Raw genomic sequence first — 22,065 nt, 5'->3', positions numbered from 1 at the left:
GCACAAAAGTAAAACTCAATTTAAACCTCATTTTATACAAAGAATTATTTGGGGATAGATTATATATAATTAAATATAATATAACAATATTTTCTAAGAAAGAGACACTCATGGCTGTTTTGCATATGAGAAAGTATATTATATCATCAGTTGCTAAATAAAAGCATACTCAAAGCACTAATTCTCACACAATAGAATGTTTAAAATTTAGCAACTTGACATCATCAGTCATTCATGAGAATACACAACAACGCAATTTCTCATTCATTTCTGGTAGGAATATTGTACAGTAAAACCACTTTGGAAACTGCCAGTCTCTCTCAAGGTCAAATATATGGCCACATTTGATCTATCAGTTCAGCACTTTGGGGTTTACCTGAGGTACAAAGAAATATGCCCAAAAGCAGGTGAAAGTTCTAGGCAGCTTTGCTTGTCATAGTTACAAACCTAAAGACTGTGCCCAAAAGCACACCGGGGACCGTATGTGCAATGGAACACTGGAGGCAAGAGCCTCTGAGGCATCCAAAGAGTTAAAGAAGCTGGATACAGAGGAGTTCACAGTACGTGATGTTCCTTTATAGGGTTCAGTTTTCATCCAAATACTGTAACGGTTAAAACTAATCTATGCTGAAAGTAATCGGAACAGTGTTTTCCCAGGAGCACCAATGAGTAGGCAGCAGGGACTGGCTGTGAAGGAGCTGGAGAGATAGCTGTGCGAGATTAACATGGTCTGTACATTGGAAAGGACATGGAGTACTCAGAGATATACTGAGGAACTGAATGCAAAGTTATACGTCGCCTACTTAAATGTTTGCAACCGTCTTTGCTTAATTATAAATACACATTCAATACTAGCCCTGGAAATGCAGCAATGAGTTTCCTGTAAAGAACAGCCTATAAGCACCTTAAAATAAGAGAATCTGACAAAATTGACGGAGAGAAGAGAGATACATCCGGGCAGCCAGAGGAAAGCTTGGGCATTCTAAAGGAACTGTCGGAGGTGAAGGCTGGATTTGTACTTATTACATGGAATTAGACCAAAATTAATGACAGGTTAGTTTAATGGCTAAAAGTTACGTTCAGGGGTGATTAGCAAAGCAGCTGATAGTTGTCATATATTCACCCCAGAGGCAGAGGAGACTGAGCACCAGGGAAAGAGCCTTATTTGGTACTGTGTGCAGAGGGTCTGGTCTGCAGCTCATGCTGGGGTTGATGATGGTCGGCGGCTCACTCACTTGCTTGCGTTTTAATAACTACTCCTCAGTATTTGCTCATCGGCTTCTCCCAGATAACCACACTGTTCATAAAATGTCACGATTAGTTTTTGTGTATTTATTTATTTGTGTGGTATCTGCATGTGTGTATAAATATGTGCAAGGGTGAACATATTCATCCATGCATACGCAGAGAGACCAACAGTCAGTGATCCATGCTTTCCTCTACTGCTCTCTTAGTCTACGCATTGGCTAGATGGGCTGGCAAATCAGCTTGGATCTGACTTTCTTCACCCTACTTCTGCCAGGACTGGGGTACAGGGAAATGCCACCACACCAGGCTTTTTGCATGTGTGCTGGGGGAGGGAGTGGCCTGGCCTCAGCTCTTCATGAGTGTCCAGTGAGCACTTTCCCCCTGAGACACGAAAAATCTCTGTAACTTCTGTCCAACATGGAGCCACGCTTGTCTCCTAAATTGAGACAGCAGCTCACAATCAGATATTGTTGAGAACACAGTCATTGGCTCACTCTGCTAGTTCTGAGATCCATAGTCAAGCTCTGTCCAGGAACACTAAGAATCTTTGTGGATAAGTTCCAGTCTGTGTCAGGATACCATGACAAGCAGTTCCTCCTCGCACTTGCAGTGAGGAAGGGAATACAATCTCAGTGTTGGGGATGGAGGCAAGTGATTTCTCAATACAGCCTTTTACAAAGCAGCTGGCTGTGGAGGTCACACTTAGGTCTTCCTTGCGCATGCTGTTTTGTTCTCCTGTTTTCTGTCCTCAACTTTAAAACACATCAATTCTTTCTCCAATGAGAAAAGGAAATTCTTAAATGTAAGGGGAAAAATAAAGATCTCCGTGATTGAATCCTTCTTATATTGCACTACCTCAATTTTCTTTTTAAAAAATCCTCGTTTATTATCCTTAGTAATACAATGTAAATATTTTGACAACACTCCCAACTGATGGGTTCTAAATAATAGACATGTTTCTGAACTATATGCACTCAGCAAAGTCATGGTTAAAGATAAAAGTCTTACTGTCATTTTTTTTTTTTTTTTTGCTTCTCTCTTTCTGGTACAGAATGCTAGAAAGAAAACATGTCAGTCACAAAGACTTTGGTGCATAAACTTTCACTGTTTCCTTAAAAATGCCAAGGATGAACACCCCTCCCCATGCCATTTTGCTAACCACAACCTGCTGTGATGATGTATAGCGACCACAGACACAAGCAGAAACAGCATTGTCTGGCTAGTTCTTCAAGGTTGCTGCAGTTTTGCTAATTGTTCATTCTTTGCACTTCATGAGCAACTAAAGTTTTAGCGCTGGCTGGCTGAGGATTTGCGACATAGATTTTCTGAAGAAACAAAGTCCATGACAAACTTCTCAAACATTTCTGTTATGTGCTTTCTCAGAGCGCCATGATGCATGAATGACGTATGAATTAAATAAATATGACTAATGGCACCCACATGATAATGTGAAACAGACCCACAGTGCTTGTGTAATTGTCTGTTTACCCTTTCTCACCAAACTGGGAGCTTTGGGATAACACCCTGTCCACTTTATTTGGACTCCACAAATCCAAAGCATTCTACCGATCAGCAAAACACCTTGCATACAGTGAGGTCTCAGCATACGTTCTTGAATATATGAATAAAAAATTGCCTCCAAGTCAGGACAGATGCTTAAAGGCTTAATATGGAAACTGAGCTAACCATATTTCATGTGTTGGAGCAGCTAATGAGTTGTTGAAAGAGTGACATGTAAATTCCAGGATTTCAGCATGCTCTTCACTCTCTTGTCACTCCCCAAATTAAACACACACATCTACTGTAGCTAATTTAGACTGTGAATTACTTCAGGAACCAAAGGTAAAACACTTTTGTCAGCCTCGAAGTTAACACAGGCAGAAAGATGTGTCAGCTTTTTATCTTGAACTAAATAGTAAAGGGCAATTATTGAATCAGAATTCCAGCTAGTATGCGGAAAGGCAAAAATAGAGTTAGAAATCACCTGATTTTACAAGCCCTAATAAAAGAATGGAGGTAACGAACAGTTATTAAGATGCATTAAAACACTAGACGCAAAACTGATGGGGAGCTTTGTAGTTTAGAATGGAAATAGTTTTTTTTTTTTTTTTTTTTTTTTGGTTTTTCAAGACAGGGTTTCTCTATATGTCCCTGGCTGTCCTGGAATTTGCTTTGTAGATCAGGCTGGTCTCGAACACACAAAGATCTGCCTGCCTCTCTAAATGCTGAGGTTAAAGGCATGCACCACCACCACCTTGCAGAACAGGAATACTTAAGTTCATGAAATTAATAGGCATTCAGTGACTGCAGTCTAATCGTCATCTAATCTAAAACCAAACATCTTAAAGCCTAAAACATAAACAGACATGAAATGCAGTGCAATTTTGGAGGTAATTACTCATTATGTCACAAGAAAGACTAGAGTTCCCCACCTGTGACCTCACTCCAGAGACTAGCCACAAGCTCTGTGGTCCATGGGACACTGTTCCTTCTGATCAACTGTATGATGAATTGGAGGCTTCAGCAGATGCTTTCTGGTTTCGCAATTCACTAAAATTGTCCTCCAACCAAGGGAATTGCTACATGTATAACACACATTTTATCATGAGGCAGACAACTCAGAAACAACCAAAGGGCAAGAACGGTGGGGGTTGCGGAAGGTGGTCTGCTGTGGTCCCAAACGTGAAGTTCCCTTGTCCTTAGGACTTGCCAACCTCTGGGTCCCTCAGTGTGCACTGCTAATCAGGAAGCTCACCCTGCCATCATTGTTCAGAATTTTCATTCCATAGGCCTGGCCTACGGAGTCATTCCTCCTGTGGTCAGACTCCATCCCTAGTCTTCCTTCCCTTCTCAGAAAGCTAGCTGATTCCAGGCTGGCTTCCAGTCTTCACCTAGATCACATGATTGTTCTGTCTAGGAAGGCCAGCCACCATTTTGAAACCGAAACTAGGAATCCATCACAAGGTGCCTTGCTCTAATTTCAGCTGCACACCATGAAAAAGAACAAAGACATTTTTATAAGTTGGGAATTTCCAAGAGTTTTAGAATCACTTTTCCAGAAAACAAGGCAGAAGACTATCCATTTAAAAACTTATTATATAACCATTAAACAGATATAATTACAGTTAAGCTAAATTTTGTAGGGGTATGACAACTGTATTTACAAAAAAGTAAACTGGGTTTACAAAAGAAATGACTGGGTGATCATGTTGTAATGGTACCAATCACAGTAGCCAAGCTGTGAAATAAACTACAGTCAATGGATAAGAAGATAATAAAATATGAACTATATAGAAAGTGCGAAGTATTATTCAACCATAAAGAATAATGGTATTATGTCATTTGAAGGGAATAGACGGAACTGGAGATCAAACAAGATCTTAAAAAGTTATGTATCTCAGTTTTTCCTCATATGTAGAGTTTAAAGCAAAACTAAAGACAAGAAATTAGAATTAAAGTACTAGAACAGGGATCCCCTCAACCATGAAATTAAGAAAAGGCAATATAGAGGCAGATATTACCTAAGTACATGTGTGTATGAAAATGTCACACATAAAAACCTCATATTCGTTATAATTCACCTTCACTAAGTAAGCATTTTCCATAAATTTTAAGTGTGTTAATGCTCTGCATAGGCTCTCCATTTGATCTGTCCATGTATTACATGAAAATTAATGGATTTCATTCAAAATCTCATCATGCTGTACTACTTTGTGGGTAATTTTTTTTTCTGTGTCACTAAAATTGATACTGCAGTTGCTATCCAATGTCACAGAGTTTTACCTGTCTGAAATAAGGAACCAAATAAGGAAATGCCATTTATACTATATAATAACTTGAAATATTTTCCTAAATTTATTTAGTGATGTGTTAAATTGAGAATGTTCTCATTGTGGTGGTGAGAATTTGTATTTTAGATGCAAATTCCTTTCATAATCTTTAACTTATTAGTCTGTATTAGATTTTCATTTATTTCATCTTTTAATTTTTATCACTGAAATATGCACTGGTTAGTTTTATCTGTCAATTTGTCACAAATTGACAGCAGAATAAAACTGGTAAGAAAGTCTTAAGAGGAATTGTCTAGATCAGGTTGGCCTGTGGGTGTGTCTATGGAATAATGAGTTTATTGTCATTTCCTATAGAAAGATCTAACCCACTGTGGGTGATATCATTCCCTAGGCAGGGGGTTCTGCATAGTGTAAGAGAGGATAAAACTAGCTGCAATTTAGTAAGCATAGATGCATTTTCTCTCTGTGGATGTGGTGTGACTTGCCTAAGTTTCTCCTTTGACATCCCTTTGCTGATGGACTGTAACCTGGAATTGTAAGTCAAGTAAACCCTTGCCTTCACTATGTTGAAGCTAGAAGAAAAACAACAACAACAAAAAAAAAAAACTTGTCACTATAGCATACCCCTCAAAAAACTTCAAATATCTAAAAGTTGTTTTTGAAGAAACTCAAGTATATTAATAGTCCCTCATTTTTTTTAATTTAAGCTAAGAATTTTGTTCTCAGTGCTTCTGTATTTTTGTTATCTTGTCTTTATTTAAAACCATATACAGCCAGAAGTTAATATAGAAGCAATATTATCCTATAGGTTTTCAAAATGTTCTCACCCCAGGGCCCCCAAGACCTTACCAAGAAGTCCATGAGAACAAAACTATTTTCATAATAAGCATTGGTGGGTAAAACCATATCAGGGTAGCCATATCAGACTACACTAACCATAGTCTTCATTGCTACACACAAAAACCAACAACAGACAGACAAACAACCCCAGGTGCATAGTGTCCTTAGATCGGAAATCAGTGTGACACATGCCTGCTACACTAGGAAACACGATAGCATCACATGGTAGAGGGAAAAGGCTAATGAGATTGCTTGAGTTGTGCACTGAGCTCTCTGCTCTAGCCATGAAACATCTTTTGTTACTTGGAAAGAGTGACAGGCTGTGGTTATCCAGACCAGACTGCTTGGCAGATATTTTCTCAAAAGTGAATAGAGTCTGTCACTTCAGGGAAAACGATTACCTGTTGCCAATAACAAAATTAAAGGTTTCAAGGGAAGAGTAGGATCTTGGAAATTTTAACACACCACTATGAGTTTGAAAGTTTTCCAGCAGTTAAAGACTTTTCTGATGACATTGGTGGTCATATTAATAAGAGTGATTGTGTGTCAGTGTCTGAAATATATATCCATGCAACTTGGTAAGCTAATATGTTCCCAATTACTAATGTGTGATGTTATAAGATCTGGCAAGTCAGAAAATTGAATTTTAGTGGTAACAGTGTAGGAAAGGCTTAAGGGTATAGCTTAGGGTTTCATATAGCTGCTATTAATAAATATCAGCTTATCATATTTTAGTGTAATAGCTAACAATGGCCACAAATACATGAAAGGATTTACAGAAAGATTTGATATCAAGAAGACAAGGGCTGGTTTAATAATAGCTACTACTACAGTGGAAAAATCCTTCTTTTCAGAAGTGTTTTCTGTTGCAGTAGCACTTATTTGTGTGTTCCTAGACAGGTACCTGCTTCTCTGCTCTTTCTTATTAACAGTTTTCAGGATGAGGAAGAATGCAAAGGCATTCATGCTCTTGTAAAGGCCCATTTGATTAGCAATATCCATCTTTAGAAGGTTGTATTTGAATAATACCTTCAATTTTTAATTCCCTGATGAACAAGTTTATAATTTAGCTGCTGAAGTCTTCCCAGGAAAATGAACCAATTGAAATATGAGTTTGACTTGCTTTGAAGAGGTATTTTGGCTCTGTTGTTGTTCTTGCAGAGTTCCTGTCCCCTCTAGATCTTTCTATCTCTCTCTTCTTCCATAAGGATTCCGGCACTCTGCCCAAAGTTTACCTATGAGTCTCTCTATCTTCTTTGATACCCTGGTGGGTAGAGTCTTTCAGAGGTCCTCTGTGGAAGGCTCCTGTCCTGTTCCTTGTTTTCCTCTACTTCCAATGTCTATTCTGTTTGCTCTTCTGAATGAGGATTAAGCATCTTCCCTAGTGTCCTCCTTGCTGTTTAGTTTCTTTAGGGGTATAGATTTCAGTATGTTTATCCTATATTATATGGCTAATTGCCATTTATAAGTGAGTATATGTCATTTGTGTCTTTCTGCTTCTGGGTTACTTCACTCAGGATGATCATTGATTGCTCAGTTTCCAAGTGGGTTCCCTAGCAAGGGGTACAGGGGCTGTCTCTGATATGAACTCAGTGGCAGGCTCTCTGATAACCTTCCCCTGTGAGATGCAGCCTTTCCAGGCCACAGAGGAAGATGATGCAGCCAGCCTTGATGAAACCATATAAGGTAGGGTCAGATTAAAAGGGGAGGAGGTCCTCCCCTATCAGGAAACTAGGGAAAGGGAATTGAGGGAGAAGAGGAAAGGAGGGTAAGGCTGGGAGGAGACAAGGGAGGGGGCTGCAGCAAGGATCCAAAGTGAATAAATTGTAATAAATACATAAACAAAATTAAATTTAAAAAACATGAGTTTGAATGTGACCTTGAAATGTCCTTTGCCTCCCCAGCTCCTTCCAGGTAAAACCTCGGTTCTTAGCAGCACAAGAAATGCACACTCACTGAAGCTGGGTACCCAGGACAAAAGGACTCATTTCGGATGTTCCTCTGAGTAGTTAAGACACTCAAGTAGCACAAATATTTCCTCAATTTTAAGACAAATTAATGGCATTTTCAGATACCTTGAAAAGAAGTCCATGCTACTGTCATGGACTATGGACTCATTGGAGTGACCATTCACAGGGATCCCATTGGCCATGAGAGTTCACATAGAAAGGAAACCCATAGGACTCGATGGATGATCCTAGAATCACTGATGAAAGACTTGCTAACAAGATATGCCAGAAAATTGACTCTGATGAAGAGTTTTCTTTTGAAGAGTGAGGAAGAATGACACTAGCCCAGGACTGTGTCTAGCTCCAGCTCCAACTGTCCTCTAGTCACTGCATCAACATCTTTCTGTTTCTGTCTTTAAAATCTCAAAAGGACATACACAATTGCTCTCATGGTTGACCAGAATCTCTAGTCCTGGCTTCAGGGGACCATTGAACTGCCATCTGCCTAATTATTTTAGCAAGTTACTTGAGCTCTCTGGGCTCTGGTTGTGTCCTTAGTAAATGAAAGGGAGTAAGGTAAATTATTGTAGCTACAAACTCCCACAATTTTGTGTGTACTGCTGAGTGATCGATTTGGAGGCTCAGTATAAGCGATTGGTAGATAACTCCACCCACCTGCTCTTCTAGGCCTTGCATGCCTACATGCAAGTTGCATTTTGCTGTGCCTGCATGCAATTCTCATCTTGTTCAAGAGTATGTCATAGGTGGTGCTATGAATAATTGGCAATAGGTTTTCCCCAGGTTGAGAAATAGTCTAAAGGTTTAGTCTTATGCATTCATATGCAATCTTGCAAGTCTTTGTAGCTACAATGGTCATTGATTTTGCACAACACAGGCTCTGGGAAAGCGAAGGTTGCATTGTCCTGACCTGTATTGTTTGCACAGTCTCATAGCCCGTCACAGTGAGGAAAACAGCGATCTAGCGAGTGAGGCATTGCTTCTGTGCTGGGAAGGCACACTCTGCTGTCTTCCTGGTTTAACAATTTAAGTCTTGCTATATCAGGGAGCAATGTACGCTATAGAGGATAAAGCTCCTCAGGACAAGCTCTTGACATGACTCAAATATGAATGAGTCCTGAAGGGGGGTTTCCCAGAGTGGCTCTCAGTAATGGATTATGTGAGAGCATGTGCTTAGTGGTAAACAGATGGCTTGGGGTTCTTTTTGGGGTAATTTGTGATTTTTTTTTTCTAGAAATCCATTTGATAGGACTCAGCAAGCCAAGAACCCTCCACTTGAAGAGCCCAGTGAGTGGGTATAAATGGCTACTGCAGCCATCTTGACGATCTGCCTTGCAAAGCCTCTCTCTTTTTTTCCTGGTTCCACATCCTGTCATAGGGGTCCCCCACAGAAACCCTTACCCATTACCTGACCCCAGTTAAACATATTAGAATAGTTATTTTACACAGTCTCTTTTTTAAGGTGATAATTTCTCAAGTGCTCAGATATGATATCCTCTGCTGGCACAGCACACATAGGTCTTGGATTTTCTTCAGTTATTGTTCTCGCTGGCTTCAAAGTGCTCATCCTATAGGCTTCAGCTTAACTATCATGTTTCCTATGCCCACCAGAGTCCTTCATCCCCCAAGGATGAATAAGAAATTCTCCTTTCAGCCTCTGAACTCATTGAGAGCTATGTGTGCTTGGTGTTATCATTTTACCAAAGTGACACCATTGTATTGAAATATAATATAATAATATAATATAATATAATATAATATAATATAATATAATATAATATAATATAATAAATATCACATGCTGTGTCTAGAATCCTTGCCTTCTCCTCACTTTACAAAGGTGTCAGAATTGCTGTATTCTCAGTGATGTGCTTGTCAAAGCAATAAAAGGTGTTTTATTTAACCCTTTGTTAAAATAAGGTGGGTTTTTTTTTTGTATCCATAGTCTTTGCAGTAGAATGTAAAATATTTCTGGTACTGGCTGGTTTTATAGATACAGTTAATTCTTTTGACAACTATGCTGACATAGATTTCAGCTGAAGTGGGCTGCTCTGTAGACTGGGACATGGGGATTTTCATCTTTACATTTTTTTCTCAATATATTTTATTGAAAATGAATTTTTTCATATAATATATTCTGATCACAGTCACAAACAAACAAGAATAAAACAAAATGAGCAAACTAACAAGAAACAAATAAAAAGCATGAGAAATGTATACAACAGAAACACACACAACATAAAAATACAAAATTGAAAACATAATGAACAATCAATAAGTTTTTTAAGTCCAAATGAAGCAGTAGGAGATTTTAAAATTTTTTTCCAAAAACATCATTGCGTTTGTTTCGTGTTAGCTCTCTACTGCTGGGCAGAGGGCCTGCCCTTATGTGTGGTTTGGATACCCAGTAAGACTCCCTTGGAGAAACTAACTTTTCCTTTACAAGCAGTTGTCAACTGGAAATGACTCCTTTTTTATGGATGGGAACTCGCCCATCTCAGGTCTGGCATCCCTCCTGGTTTAGATTTTGTTGTGTGGCAAAACTTTTCTTGGACGTACCTAACACAGACATATATATACTCACTCCAAATAAGGATCCCACAACAGACCAAAGTACAAACGTGAACCATTGAGTTTTCTCGGGTCTACTTACGGGAATGTGGCTGAGGTGTTACTTACAGAGGCATAAGGGATGAAAAGACAGCTGCACCGCCAAAGCCCACCCCAGCATAAGTGACAGCTCATAAATGCTCGGGAACGTGGAGCATGCTGCACAGATTGGAGAGTGCCCTTTCCAGCTGCCTCAGTTGGTCTAAAGGTCTTCCAGGTGTCTCGACTGGTCTCAGAGTCTTCTTTTCACTTGACTTGCCGGAGAGGGACTCTCAACCTTTATGGCTTACTCTGGGCAGGGAAGGCCTAGCGAATCTGATCAGTTTCAGGGATTTCTCTGAAGCTAGCCCGAGTTGTTTACCTCCCCGTAAAGAGCTGTTCTACAGGGTGGAATGTTTCCATGTTGTAGGTAGGAAACTGTTACATGACAGAACTATACAGGCCGTGTGTATGCTTCTGTGGTCTCTGTGAGTTCCTAAGTGAGATAGTGCAGTTGCCTAAAAGACAGTATTTCCTTCTTGTCATTTATCCCCACTGACGCTTACAGTCTTTCTGCTTCCTCTTCCTGAGCCATGAGGGAAGGGGTTTGGTGAACACATCTATTTAGGATTGGGTGTTCCAAAGTTCAGTATTTGTTTTCATCTATTGCAGGGTAAAGCTTCTCTGATGATGGCTGAGCAAGACACTGATATAGCAGACTGTCATTAGGAATCATTTTATTGCTATGGTTCTTCAGCAGAACAATAGCATTTGGTTTTCCAGTAGGCCCATGGCCGATCTAATCTCTGGTTCCTGACCACCAGATCAGTGTCAGACATGAGTTCTATCTCCTGGAGTGGGTCTCAAATCAAATCAGATAGTGGTTGGTTATCCTACAACATCTGTGCCATTATTGCAGCAGCAATACCTTGCAGACAGGTCACCATTGTCGATTGAGGGATGGGGGCTGGGTTTGTGGTCACCTTTCTGCACTAGTCGTGTGCAGAGTGCCTTCCAGTAGCATGAACACTCATCAGCAGAGGTGAAGGCTCTAGTTAGGCACCAGTCAGTCCAACTTCTTTGCAACAACTTTAGTTTTAAACCACAAGCATCCGGATGTCAGACGTTCCCAGGCTCTTTTCTAGCAACTTTACTTGACACCTTTCTGGCCTCCATATTAAATAAGCTGCATCGTTTTTTTTCTTTTTATACCTTCAAAAGCAGTCAATGATTCCTGAAATGTATTCTAATTAAGAGATAGTTTGGGTGTGTGCAAATGTGTGAGTCTCTGTCTATATGTTTTATATGTGTTTGGCTCTTTTGTTCTGTTTGTTTTATTCAAGCCTGTTCTGGTTTGTTTACATTAAAACCTTATTTTTACTTTATTTTATTATGTTTTTGATTAATGTTTGTTTTCTAATGAGAGAGAGAGAGAAGGAAGATTTATATGGATGGAGAAGCAGAAAGAACATGGGAGGAGTTGGGGAGGGGAAACCATATCAGAATAGAGTGTATTATTATTGAAACCTATTTTCAATGAATAGACAAAACAACAACCACCACAACAAAAGAGATCGTGGTTTCACCTAAAGGTCCCTATCTCTGTGGAGACACTGATTACACAGGTAGCAATGAGGGGTGCTCCAACCACTCAGGGTTTGTGGTTACCTTTCCTTATTGTTGCATGCAGACTACCTTCCAGGACTATGGGCACTCATCACGAGGAGGGAAGGCTCTAGTTAGGCACCAGTTCACCTTCTCTGTAGAAACTTTACTTTAAAAACTGGGGGGAAGGGGGTGTTTTGAAGTAAGCCTTCTGGAGAGAAGAATCTGTGCTTTGCTATCAACTAACATATATTAAGCATGTGCTTTATGCTAATGATTTCAAATGCCATAGTAAATCATGCAATCCTTATAGTAACACTGAAAGGCAAGTAATATGCAAACTGAAACCTCATAAATGTTCAAAGTACAAAGAATAAGTGACTACTGTGGCATGCTCAGTCTTAAAGGGGATGTCTGCATCACGCCTCTCTCCCTACCAAGGCTCAGAGAACATTCCAGAAAAGGTTACTGAAAGGTTGTAAGAATGAGATGTCAGGACAGGGGAAGAGTTCTGTAAGGGAATGTCTTCCTAACATGATAGGGCTCGTATCCATGAACTCACAACATCTGTGGTTGTGAACACAATACCCGCTCTATATCAAGTTGGATAACACTCCAGAATGTCTATGGAAGGGGAATCTAAGCCTCCCATATTAGAAGCTATTAGCAGTTGATGACCACTGAGAAGGGAGATTCAGTTTTCTTCAGTAGTGTGGCCCATGGCGAGTTGACCATGCTACAGTGGATGGTGCCCTGTATTCATAAGCATTCAGAAATATAGGTGACAGTAATCAGACTCAGTCGGTGAAGAAGAGGAGGAGGAGGAGGCAGTGGAGAAGGAAAGAGAAGAAAAAGAAGAAAAGAAGGAGGAGGGAGAAGATGAGGAAGAGCAGGAGGAAAAAGAGGAAGAAAAGGAAGATGTGGTAGTGTGATTTTAACACTATTACTCTATGAAACTATCATGGAATTAAAAAATTAAAAATCAACAAGAGACAGAGAGATGCTCAGGATTTCGTCCTAAACCCACAGCTAGCAAATGCCACAACTGAATTTGACCTGAGGCTCTCTGGTAGAAGATCCAGTCACATCAACACTTTGTCAGTCTGATGGCAGTCTTCCTCCTCTTTGCCAGAATAAAGTGGGGAAAGGAGAGTAGATGCTAGTGTTCTGGTGTGATGTGATGGGACCCACTGTCCTGTGACAGAGTCTCATCTGGAGGACACTGCACAAAGATAAGTGCCTCAAAAAAGTAAATATTTAAGAGCTAGCAAAGTGATAAAGAATGATCAAAGGAGACAGAAAAAATGAGAATGGTGTCAGGGGAAGCTGCTGAAAGGCAAAGAACTTCATAAGGAAGATGCTTTTTTTTTTTTCTTTTTTTTTGGTACCCAGTGCAATAGAGGCAAACCAGGCTGATGTGCAGTGTAACATGCTTTGCCTCTTCCGGACATGCAGATTACAGAGATCCATAAGAATCTTAGCAAGAAAAGTTCTAAATGGCTAAGAAATATGAAATGTGGTTATTTAAGGGCAATTGATTAGCAAAGCCTTGCTGGGGATGCATTATTTAACATACCTAGAATCTCAGTTGAAGATGAGGAGCTGCAGTGGCAGAGAAACAGAGTGCTAAAGATGGAGTTTTGCATGGAAGGGTCCACATTGATCAAAACCAACAGTAAAGAATGAGTGAGCAAAAGAGGAAACAAAGTTAATCAGTTAATCAAAGTTAATTAGCATTTCACAAGAGGACCCTGGGACAATGCCGGGGCAGGTAGATGGAGTCATTCAGAAAAAGAGTTAGAATGCTTCTCAGAGACCACTGAGTCCTTTCCTCTACGTGTTTTTTATTAGATTTTTATTAGTTCTATGAAGAAAAGAAACAATTAAAACTCATTATTTTACTGAGTCTTATTTGATAGAAAAGGCGATTTCCAGTGATTTTTCCAGGACAATTAGGAAAGGCATCACATGACCATACTTCAAGCCCTTTGGAGGTAGAGGCAAGAAGATCAGAATTTGAAGGCCAACCTCAACTACACAGGTAATTCAAGGCCAATCTGGACCATCTGAGATCCTGGTCAAAAAACAAGAAATTTCCCAAAGAACATAGTCACCTTCTCTTAGTGAGTATGCTATTTGGGAAAGACAGGATTCAGAATTCACCCTTTTAGGAAATGGGATTACCTTTCTAAGGTCCACTGGAAACAATTCTTAAGACCATTAACAGTGAGCAGTGAGCAAACTGTAAATGACTCAGAGACAGAGTTGGATTTTCTTGGAAATACAAATGAACTGAAAATAAAGGGAAGGAAAAAAATGCCCTCCCATGGTCCTTAAGAAGTAAGGAGGATGTTGTGGAAAAAAAAAAAAAATGGTGACTCGTGTTCCCAGCATCCAGAATGCACCTGGAAAGAAACCTGATATTCAATTGCTTTTCTCCACTCCGAAGAGGGGATTTATTAATTCAATTAATGAAAGACCAGGTGTTCTTCCCATTGCACAAATTAAGGGCCTCCAGGAGGCCTGCCTGACCAACTGATGGATGGATAGAAGCTCTTGAGCACTGACTGGCTTCACCCGGTGGCTTCTCTCAGGGCCCAAGTAGGATTACATCACTTCCTGAAGTTTCCATGCTGAAGCTTGCTTTTCTTGGGTATAAAAGCAGGGGGATGAGATAATGGGAGTTGAAGAATCTACCCTTGACCTGTAGGCTCAGCAGCATTATCCCCTCTGTTGAAAGTCAAACTCTTGCTTCCCAAGTATTAGAACACTATAAAACAACTTGGGTAACTGTATCAGATACAGCTTGCTGTATATTTAAAAACACACACACACATACATACATACACACACAAACACATGAAAATTGGGTACCTTAAAACAATGAGGATTTTGACTCTCTGTAAGGGTTGCCCTGCAGATTTTTCAGGTCTAGGATGGAACAGCCAGAGTATCAATGTCTACAGTAGTCTACAGAAGGGAAAAAATATTACCTCTGAACCTCAAATATTTGCTGAAATAAATGGAAAACAGGCAGATTAACAGAGGGGAAATGCGGTATTAATGTACACTGACACGTCACAACACAGGACCATACACAAAATATGCTCCCCCACTAAGCACTGTGGATTATGGGGAAGAGGGCTTAAGTTAGCCTGGCTGTGGAGAGGATAGAGTAAATGATGTGGTGGGGAGGAAAGGCAGGAGGAAGCTTTACTTACTCCATAGACATGGTCTCGGCGGTAACTGTCCCCCAGAAGCAGAAAGCATGTCTAGACAGAGCTTATTGCCACACAGACTTAGAGTTCCTTTCTTCCCCACTGGTTAAACCACTCCTGCCTGTTCTGGCAAATCCTAGGTGAGAGCTTAAGACAACGGCCCTCCTTCCTTCAGGTAAGGGGTTCTAGAGTGCCTGTCCCTGCATTTGGGGTTGGGGATGGGAGGGGAAGAAGACAAAGCCAGGAGAGTCCTGAGTCCAGGACAGCATAATTTCTAGCTTGTCTAAGCACCAGTGTTTACTGTAGTTCTTTTCATTTTTTTATATTTTGTGGGGTGTGTGTGTGTAATAGGACAGCTTGCAGGAGTCAGTTCTGTCTGCCAGGGACTGAACTTGAGTCATTAGGCTTGACAACAAGGACCTTTATTTCTGAAGCTATCTCTGCCATTTTCTAAACTTAAGCAAAACCTTTACTTACATCTCTAGATTTGCCTTTAACTATAGTTTATTCTATACCTATGCATTCTAAATCCTGTACATTATATATCCATCCTTTTTGGAATCCAGAAAGCTACTTTTTGTTGTTTTCCTCACAAAATTATATCCACAGTATATGTAGTTTTAAAATCTGATTTCACTATACCATTAGGATCCTCTCATCTTTGAAAACTGTCTTAATCATAGTTCTTGTAGCTATATCATATCTTTCGTTTTAGGTATGCTTCAATCAAAGTAACTACTTCGTGCTGACACTTTCCTCATACCTGTTTCATGATGCAGGATCTTCTGGTGAGAATCTTTGTGAAACAAAGTTTGAATGGACCTCTCTCTTTTAGATAGATTTCCTGAGTTGTACTGATGTGTCAACAAAATGTGGACTCTTAAGACTCTTGATCTATATTTTCAGATCACGTGACAGGAAGGACGTGTGTGTGTGTGTGTGTGTGTGTGTGTGTTTCCACAGCACTGACTGGGCTAGGTGGACCCACAGAATAGTGTCCTCTGCTGCCTACACACTGTGGCAAATCAAAAGAGAAGTAGAAGGGAATAAGCTTCAATCACCATCATTTAACACCTAAATAGTTAATATATTATATTTATTACCTTTCTGAGCAAAAGCCTACAGATTTAATCTTAATGACATTTGGTGTAATTTTTATTGGATATAATCCTTTCATTCTGATTTTTTTACCTTTCAGTGAAGACCTATGACTCTTCTCTGTCATTCATGCCTATGGTATATGGCTCTCTGATTGGTTTTCACAGTTTATGTTTGATTTGTTTTGGGTGGCCTAGAACTCATAGAGATCCTCCTGCCTCTGTTTTCCAAGGGTTCTACCACAGCACCCTGATATGTATGGGATGATATTTTTAATTGAGTGTGTACAAACCTACTGATATTTCTAATGCTTTGAACTTTTCCTAGCATGATCATGCTCAAGAGGAATTCTTTCCATACACAGTTCAGAAATTTTCTTATTTTTTCAGCATGTAATATGAAAAGACATTAGATGTTTATCTCTTCTTTAAAAAAAAAAAAAAGCTTACCTCTTTAACCAAACTGAACTTCTTTGCTGCACCACATGCCACACCAGGGATTAGCTTCTTTTCCCCACAAGCAACTGGGTTGTCCTGTACTGTTTATAGACCAGTCTTCACATTTTCCAGCATCCTATGATACTGATTTCATATACACAACTGTCTACTCAACACTTTGCCAAGATGTCTGCAGACTAAGCTGTCCTTCCAACAATCCTTGCTGCCACAGCCACACATTCACAGGCCAGAACATCTGCCCTTCTATTGCCTGTGTTGCCCGGGGCCATTCTCACACATCTTCAGAGCTTGTCCACCCACTAATACAGAAGACCCACGTTCATAATTGCTACAATCAGATGACTGTTACTGCCTTTTCTGTTTCCTCTCTGGTTTGTCACCATCACCTCTTTTCTGTTGTATGACAACCACCTCGTAACTTGTTTATGTATTCTCCGGACAGATAATATCCTTCCTCCGCCCAGTCTTCAGTGACTTCCTCTTTTGTTTGTAACAAGAGTGAGGTGTTCTTTCTCACTTCCTTTCCTAATGCTCCACTCTTCTTCCAACTGCTGTGCTCTCAGCAGCATCTAAGAAGAGCCACATTCTCTTCACGCCTGCCCTTCCCTCTGTTTGGGAGCCCTCCTTCCAGTAATGTATATGGCTCATATTCTCCCTTCCTGAAGGTTTTCCTTGAGTGCCACTTTCTCACTGAAGCACCTGCTTGTTCTGCACATGACGTAAATTGCAGACTCCACTTACCCCTCCATTCTATCTAAATCTCTCCCACCAACTCCAGATCTTGATTTGCTTTTTAGCGCTTAAAGTTCTCGTACATCCTGTCTGATCTCTGTCTCACATCAAAGCTTCAGGAGGGCCGAAATGTTGTGCCTTCTTCTCACTGACTCTTCTATCTCCCAGCTATTATACTTCTTAGTTGCACCAGAGCATTGCCTGATGTCTTCATTCCACTCAGTGCCATAAAAATACAAGTGTAGGCCTTAGCCTGTGTTATGTATTCTAAGCACTAGAGTCAATTATAAGTTTGAACAGTTGTTTTTGTTGCTTGCTTTTATTAAATGGGATTTTGAGCTACTTTTGAAATCTGTTAATGGGAAAGTCCAAAAAAGTTATTATACATTGTTTTCCTGTCCTACATATCATTTCAGTATTTAAAAATAACTTGATGACAGGGTCCTGGGACCAATACAGATGTTTTTTATTTGAAGACTGCCAGAGAAGAATCTTGAATTTCTTGAACTTCTCAAATTTTACTATAAAATATAATGTAATAGAACGGACTACATCATTATTTATAGATGGCCCTCTTTACTTCTATTTTCCATTATAAGATTGTTATTTTAAATTCACTATAAGTTATCCTGAGACTCACCATGTCCAAATGCAGAGTCAATATTTTAGTCTCTTCCCTGCCAATGTTCCACACTTTCAGAAGTAAAACTTCTGATGAGCCAGCCCTGATGAGACCTGATAGGCTAGGGTCAGATAGAAGGAGAGGAGGCCCTCCCCTATCAGGAGACTAGGGAAAGAGAATGGGAGGAGAAGTGGGAGGGAGGGTGGGACTAGGAGAAGATGAGGGAGGGGACTACATCCAGGATACAAAGTGAATAAACTAAAATAAACAAACAAACAAATAAATAAATAGGTAAATAAATAAATAAATAGAAAAAACAAATTGTATAAATACATTTTTAAAAATTTGGAAAAGTTAATACCCACAACTTGGAAAACTTCTTGTAATGTAAGGGTAACAAAACCAAGGCACAATTACTTAGGTGTACCTTCAACAAAATTTTAATGAAAAGCTACATATATATCTTTTAATTATGTATAATTATTATTTAATTGTGTATACATGTATATACATGAATATATATGATCTAATGCAATGGGGTTGCGTCATAACAGCCATGCTAGGAAAGGACCATCATCCTGCTTTTGCCCTGTTTATACATCAGTTCTGGCTTTCCGTTAAGAATTGCTTTGAGTAGGGTACATTCATCAAGTACTTAATTTGGTTAAATATTAGGTAATAAAAGAATCACCATAGTCCCTACTCATCCCAAGCATACACTTACATTTTAATACAGGCTGGGTTAAGAAGATAGAATAAAGGAAAGAGCCCTGGTTATGTAGTTCAGAAGAGCAGCTGCCTAGCATGTGAATGGCCATAGGTCCTATTCCTAACCACCACCAACCCCCAAAAGAAGAAAGAAAGAAAGAAAGAAAGAAAGAGAAAAAGAAAAGGCTTCCTGACTAACACATTGACACATAATTGTTGGAGGTGGAGGAAACATAAGAAGAGAAAACAATAAGGTTTCTTAGAAACAGTTCATAAAAGCATAGAAGGCGTGTTCTTTTTCTTCTAAGATTAATACAATGCTACAGACTAAGTAAGGTATGGGGGAAAAAAGAGATTCATTTTAGTCTATAGTTCTGGTAATATAATATATGTAAATAAATTCATCAAAAAATACAAGACTCTAGGAAGTAAAGCCTGGTGACATTGTTTATTAATTTTTTTTTCTTGTGTGGATTTTCCCTTGGATTTCAATAAGAATATAACAATGTTTGTCACCTCGGGGGGCCCAAAGAACAGCTGAAGTTCAGGGATGAAAGCACACAGCCATATGCTGAATGTTCAATTTACGGGCAGCATGTGGTGTGTAAAAATCTGGGTGATTATAGACCTGTATGCAGAGTAATGCATGTATAACATACATATAAGAGCATAAATGTAAATTATATATCAGTGTGAGACAGAGAGGGACTGGTCCACTTCTCACTGCAGCACTGGGGAAACATTAAGCTCTGTTTGAAAATCTGTTAAAATCAAACTTCCTGTGACTCTGGCTCTTACAGTCTTTCCACCCTTTCTTCCGCAATGACCTGAACCTTATGGTTTCAAGGAGAAGTTTCCTTGGTAAGTAATGAGGACTACACTTGGCTGTGGTTTAAGAACAACTATTCAGCCTGTGGTTAGGACTTAGGCTGGGTTGGTATATTGGCAGTTGTTGTGCCTCTTAGGAATGTCAGAAGCCACAGCCATAAAGGCTCAACAACATGACTGCCTGAACACAAGCTGAACAGGAATGGACCAGAGTTGAGAAGTAGGGGAAAGAAAGTTTAGGAAGCCTCAGCTTTACACAATGATCTACAAGTGACTAAGAGAAGCTGAGAATGGGAGACATAGCCTTCCCCGGGGAAGAGCACACCAATTAGTTATCCAATACTATATGGTCGGCCCTGGAAACGTATATAAAAATTATATTAAACAGCTAAAGCATATTGTATTTATGTACTTAGAAATAGGCATCCACACATGTAACAATAATTAATGAGAAAGGCCATGAACTTGAAAAAAATTCAAGAGGGGGATAGGAGAAGGTTTGGAAGGAGGAAACAGAGAAGGGAAATGATGTGATTATATTATAATCCCCCCCTATAATTTTAAAATCAGTTAAAATTACAGTATTAATGATAAATCATTTCAGTTTTTATTGTAAGCACTTCTGGGGTTAATTTCTCTGTGAAAAACAACAACAACAAAAAGACATGAGAGGATGGAGCAACCTGACACACTGAGGTTACTCTGAGACAGGGAGCGAGCGAGGCTTCTTATGTGAGTTGCTCAAACACCCCTCTTCACCTAATCCCTCCTCCCGGAGACATTTGTATTCTGCCTCCCTGGAAGATGCACCACTAAGTCCAGGGAGAGACTTTTTCCTGGTGTTCTTTTTTAGCCTGCTTTTTGTACTGTGGCCTGAGCCGGTGCCGTGAAGACAGAGATGACAGGACAGCAGACTGTGGCATCAGTGGCAGCGAGAGCCTAAGCGGTCAAGGCTGTGGTACTGTGACCACCCCTTCCTGCTTCCCCTACTCACCGCTCTCAAATGCCAAGAGGCAAGACAACTACAAAAGTCCCTTTGCAGGGCCTCCTCTTCCCTACCCATGTTTCCAGTGGAGAGTTAAAGGACTCCAGCCAGTTGATTGGTAACTGGTATGCATGTATATAAGTATGTGATATAAACATAAAAATATGTGGTATGTGCATATATGCATACAAGTGAGTAAATATAAAATGCGTGAAAATATGTGAGCAAACAGCAAGCTACTGAAAATGTTCAGACTGCATTTTGAGACACACGGGCAACCCTTTTCTAGAAATGTTGCCTTTAGTGGGAAAGGACTTTCTTATTTCCATTTTATACCTTTCTTCTCCCCTTCCAGAACTTCACACAAATGAGGCAGGTAGAACTCAGGATGCGTTAATAAAGTGTATTGTTCTAATCCTGACCTTATTACAGCAGACTCTTTACAATATTTAATCTCATTTACTATATTGCTCTGTCAATTGGGAATATATCTTTCTGCAAGTGGTAAAGCCTAGAACAGTGTGTGAGAACTTTCGCTCTCAGTAGAGTGAAATCTAAAGGTAAGCTGCACCAGTTCCATAATCATCAAGGTCTCAGCTCATTGCACAGTACCTGGGACCATGCCATTACCCCAGCCACAAGGAGACAGACCAAAAAAAAAAAATATTAAAAAAATTATGATTCCTAACAGTAGCAAAATTACAGTTACGGAGTAGCAATGAAATAATTTTATGGTTGGGGTTACCACAACAGCAGGAAGTGTATTAAAGGGTCACAGCGTTAGGAAGGTTAAGAACAACCCCAAACTCTTTGCTCCATTTCTGGCCCCCAAACTCTGCCTGCTTTTTTGGAGGCCTGCTGGCACCAGGGACAACCATGTAAGACCCTGCCCCAAGTCCCTACCCTTTACCACGTTAAAACATCCTTAAACTGCATCCCATGTTCTGGACTCCATTTTCCAGCCCACAAGTCCACCTGCTTTCCTGGAACCTGGCTGTCACCAGGAACCCCAGGCCACACTGGTACTAGGGACCCCAGAGGCAAGGATAGCACCCAAAACCCCAGAGGCAATTCAGGCCACAAGAACCCCAGAGGAGACATCCTACTTAACCTGAAGACTAGTTAGTCACAACCCCAGGCCACTTAGGCCAGAACATAGAGAGGAAACAGAAAAAAAAAAAATCCCCAAACTACCCACCCAACAAAGATAGACTCAGAAATCAGCATTGAAACCTACAATAATCACAAAACTTCGATGGCAAATGGCCAGGGTAAAAAACCCCATCAACAACAGCCAGGGCAATGTGGCACCACAGAGCCTAGCAATTGCACTACAGCAAGCCCTAGGTATCCCAACACAGCTGAAGCACAGGAAA

General features: G+C 40.0%; 1 protein-coding gene across 1 annotated transcript in view; it reads left to right on the top strand.

Moving 5' to 3' along the window:
* Positions 1–482: 482 nt before the first annotated feature.
* The window catches only part of Mroh9 (maestro heat like repeat family member 9), a 90,818-nt gene continuing 69,235 nt past the window's right edge, over positions 483–22,065 (top strand). Inside the window, exon 1 of the mRNA XM_021662958.2 lies at positions 483–560. Within this exon, the coding sequence (XP_021518633.2) occupies positions 483–560 (78 nt within the window). The remainder of the gene's footprint in view (positions 561–22,065) is intronic.

This window comes from Meriones unguiculatus, chromosome 11, assembly GCF_030254825.1.
Source record: "Meriones unguiculatus strain TT.TT164.6M chromosome 11, Bangor_MerUng_6.1, whole genome shotgun sequence".
NCBI lineage: Eukaryota > Metazoa > Chordata > Mammalia > Rodentia > Muridae > Meriones > Meriones unguiculatus.
Note: the sequence above shows the minus strand (reverse complement) of the source record. Positions and strands in the feature narration are given on the sequence as shown.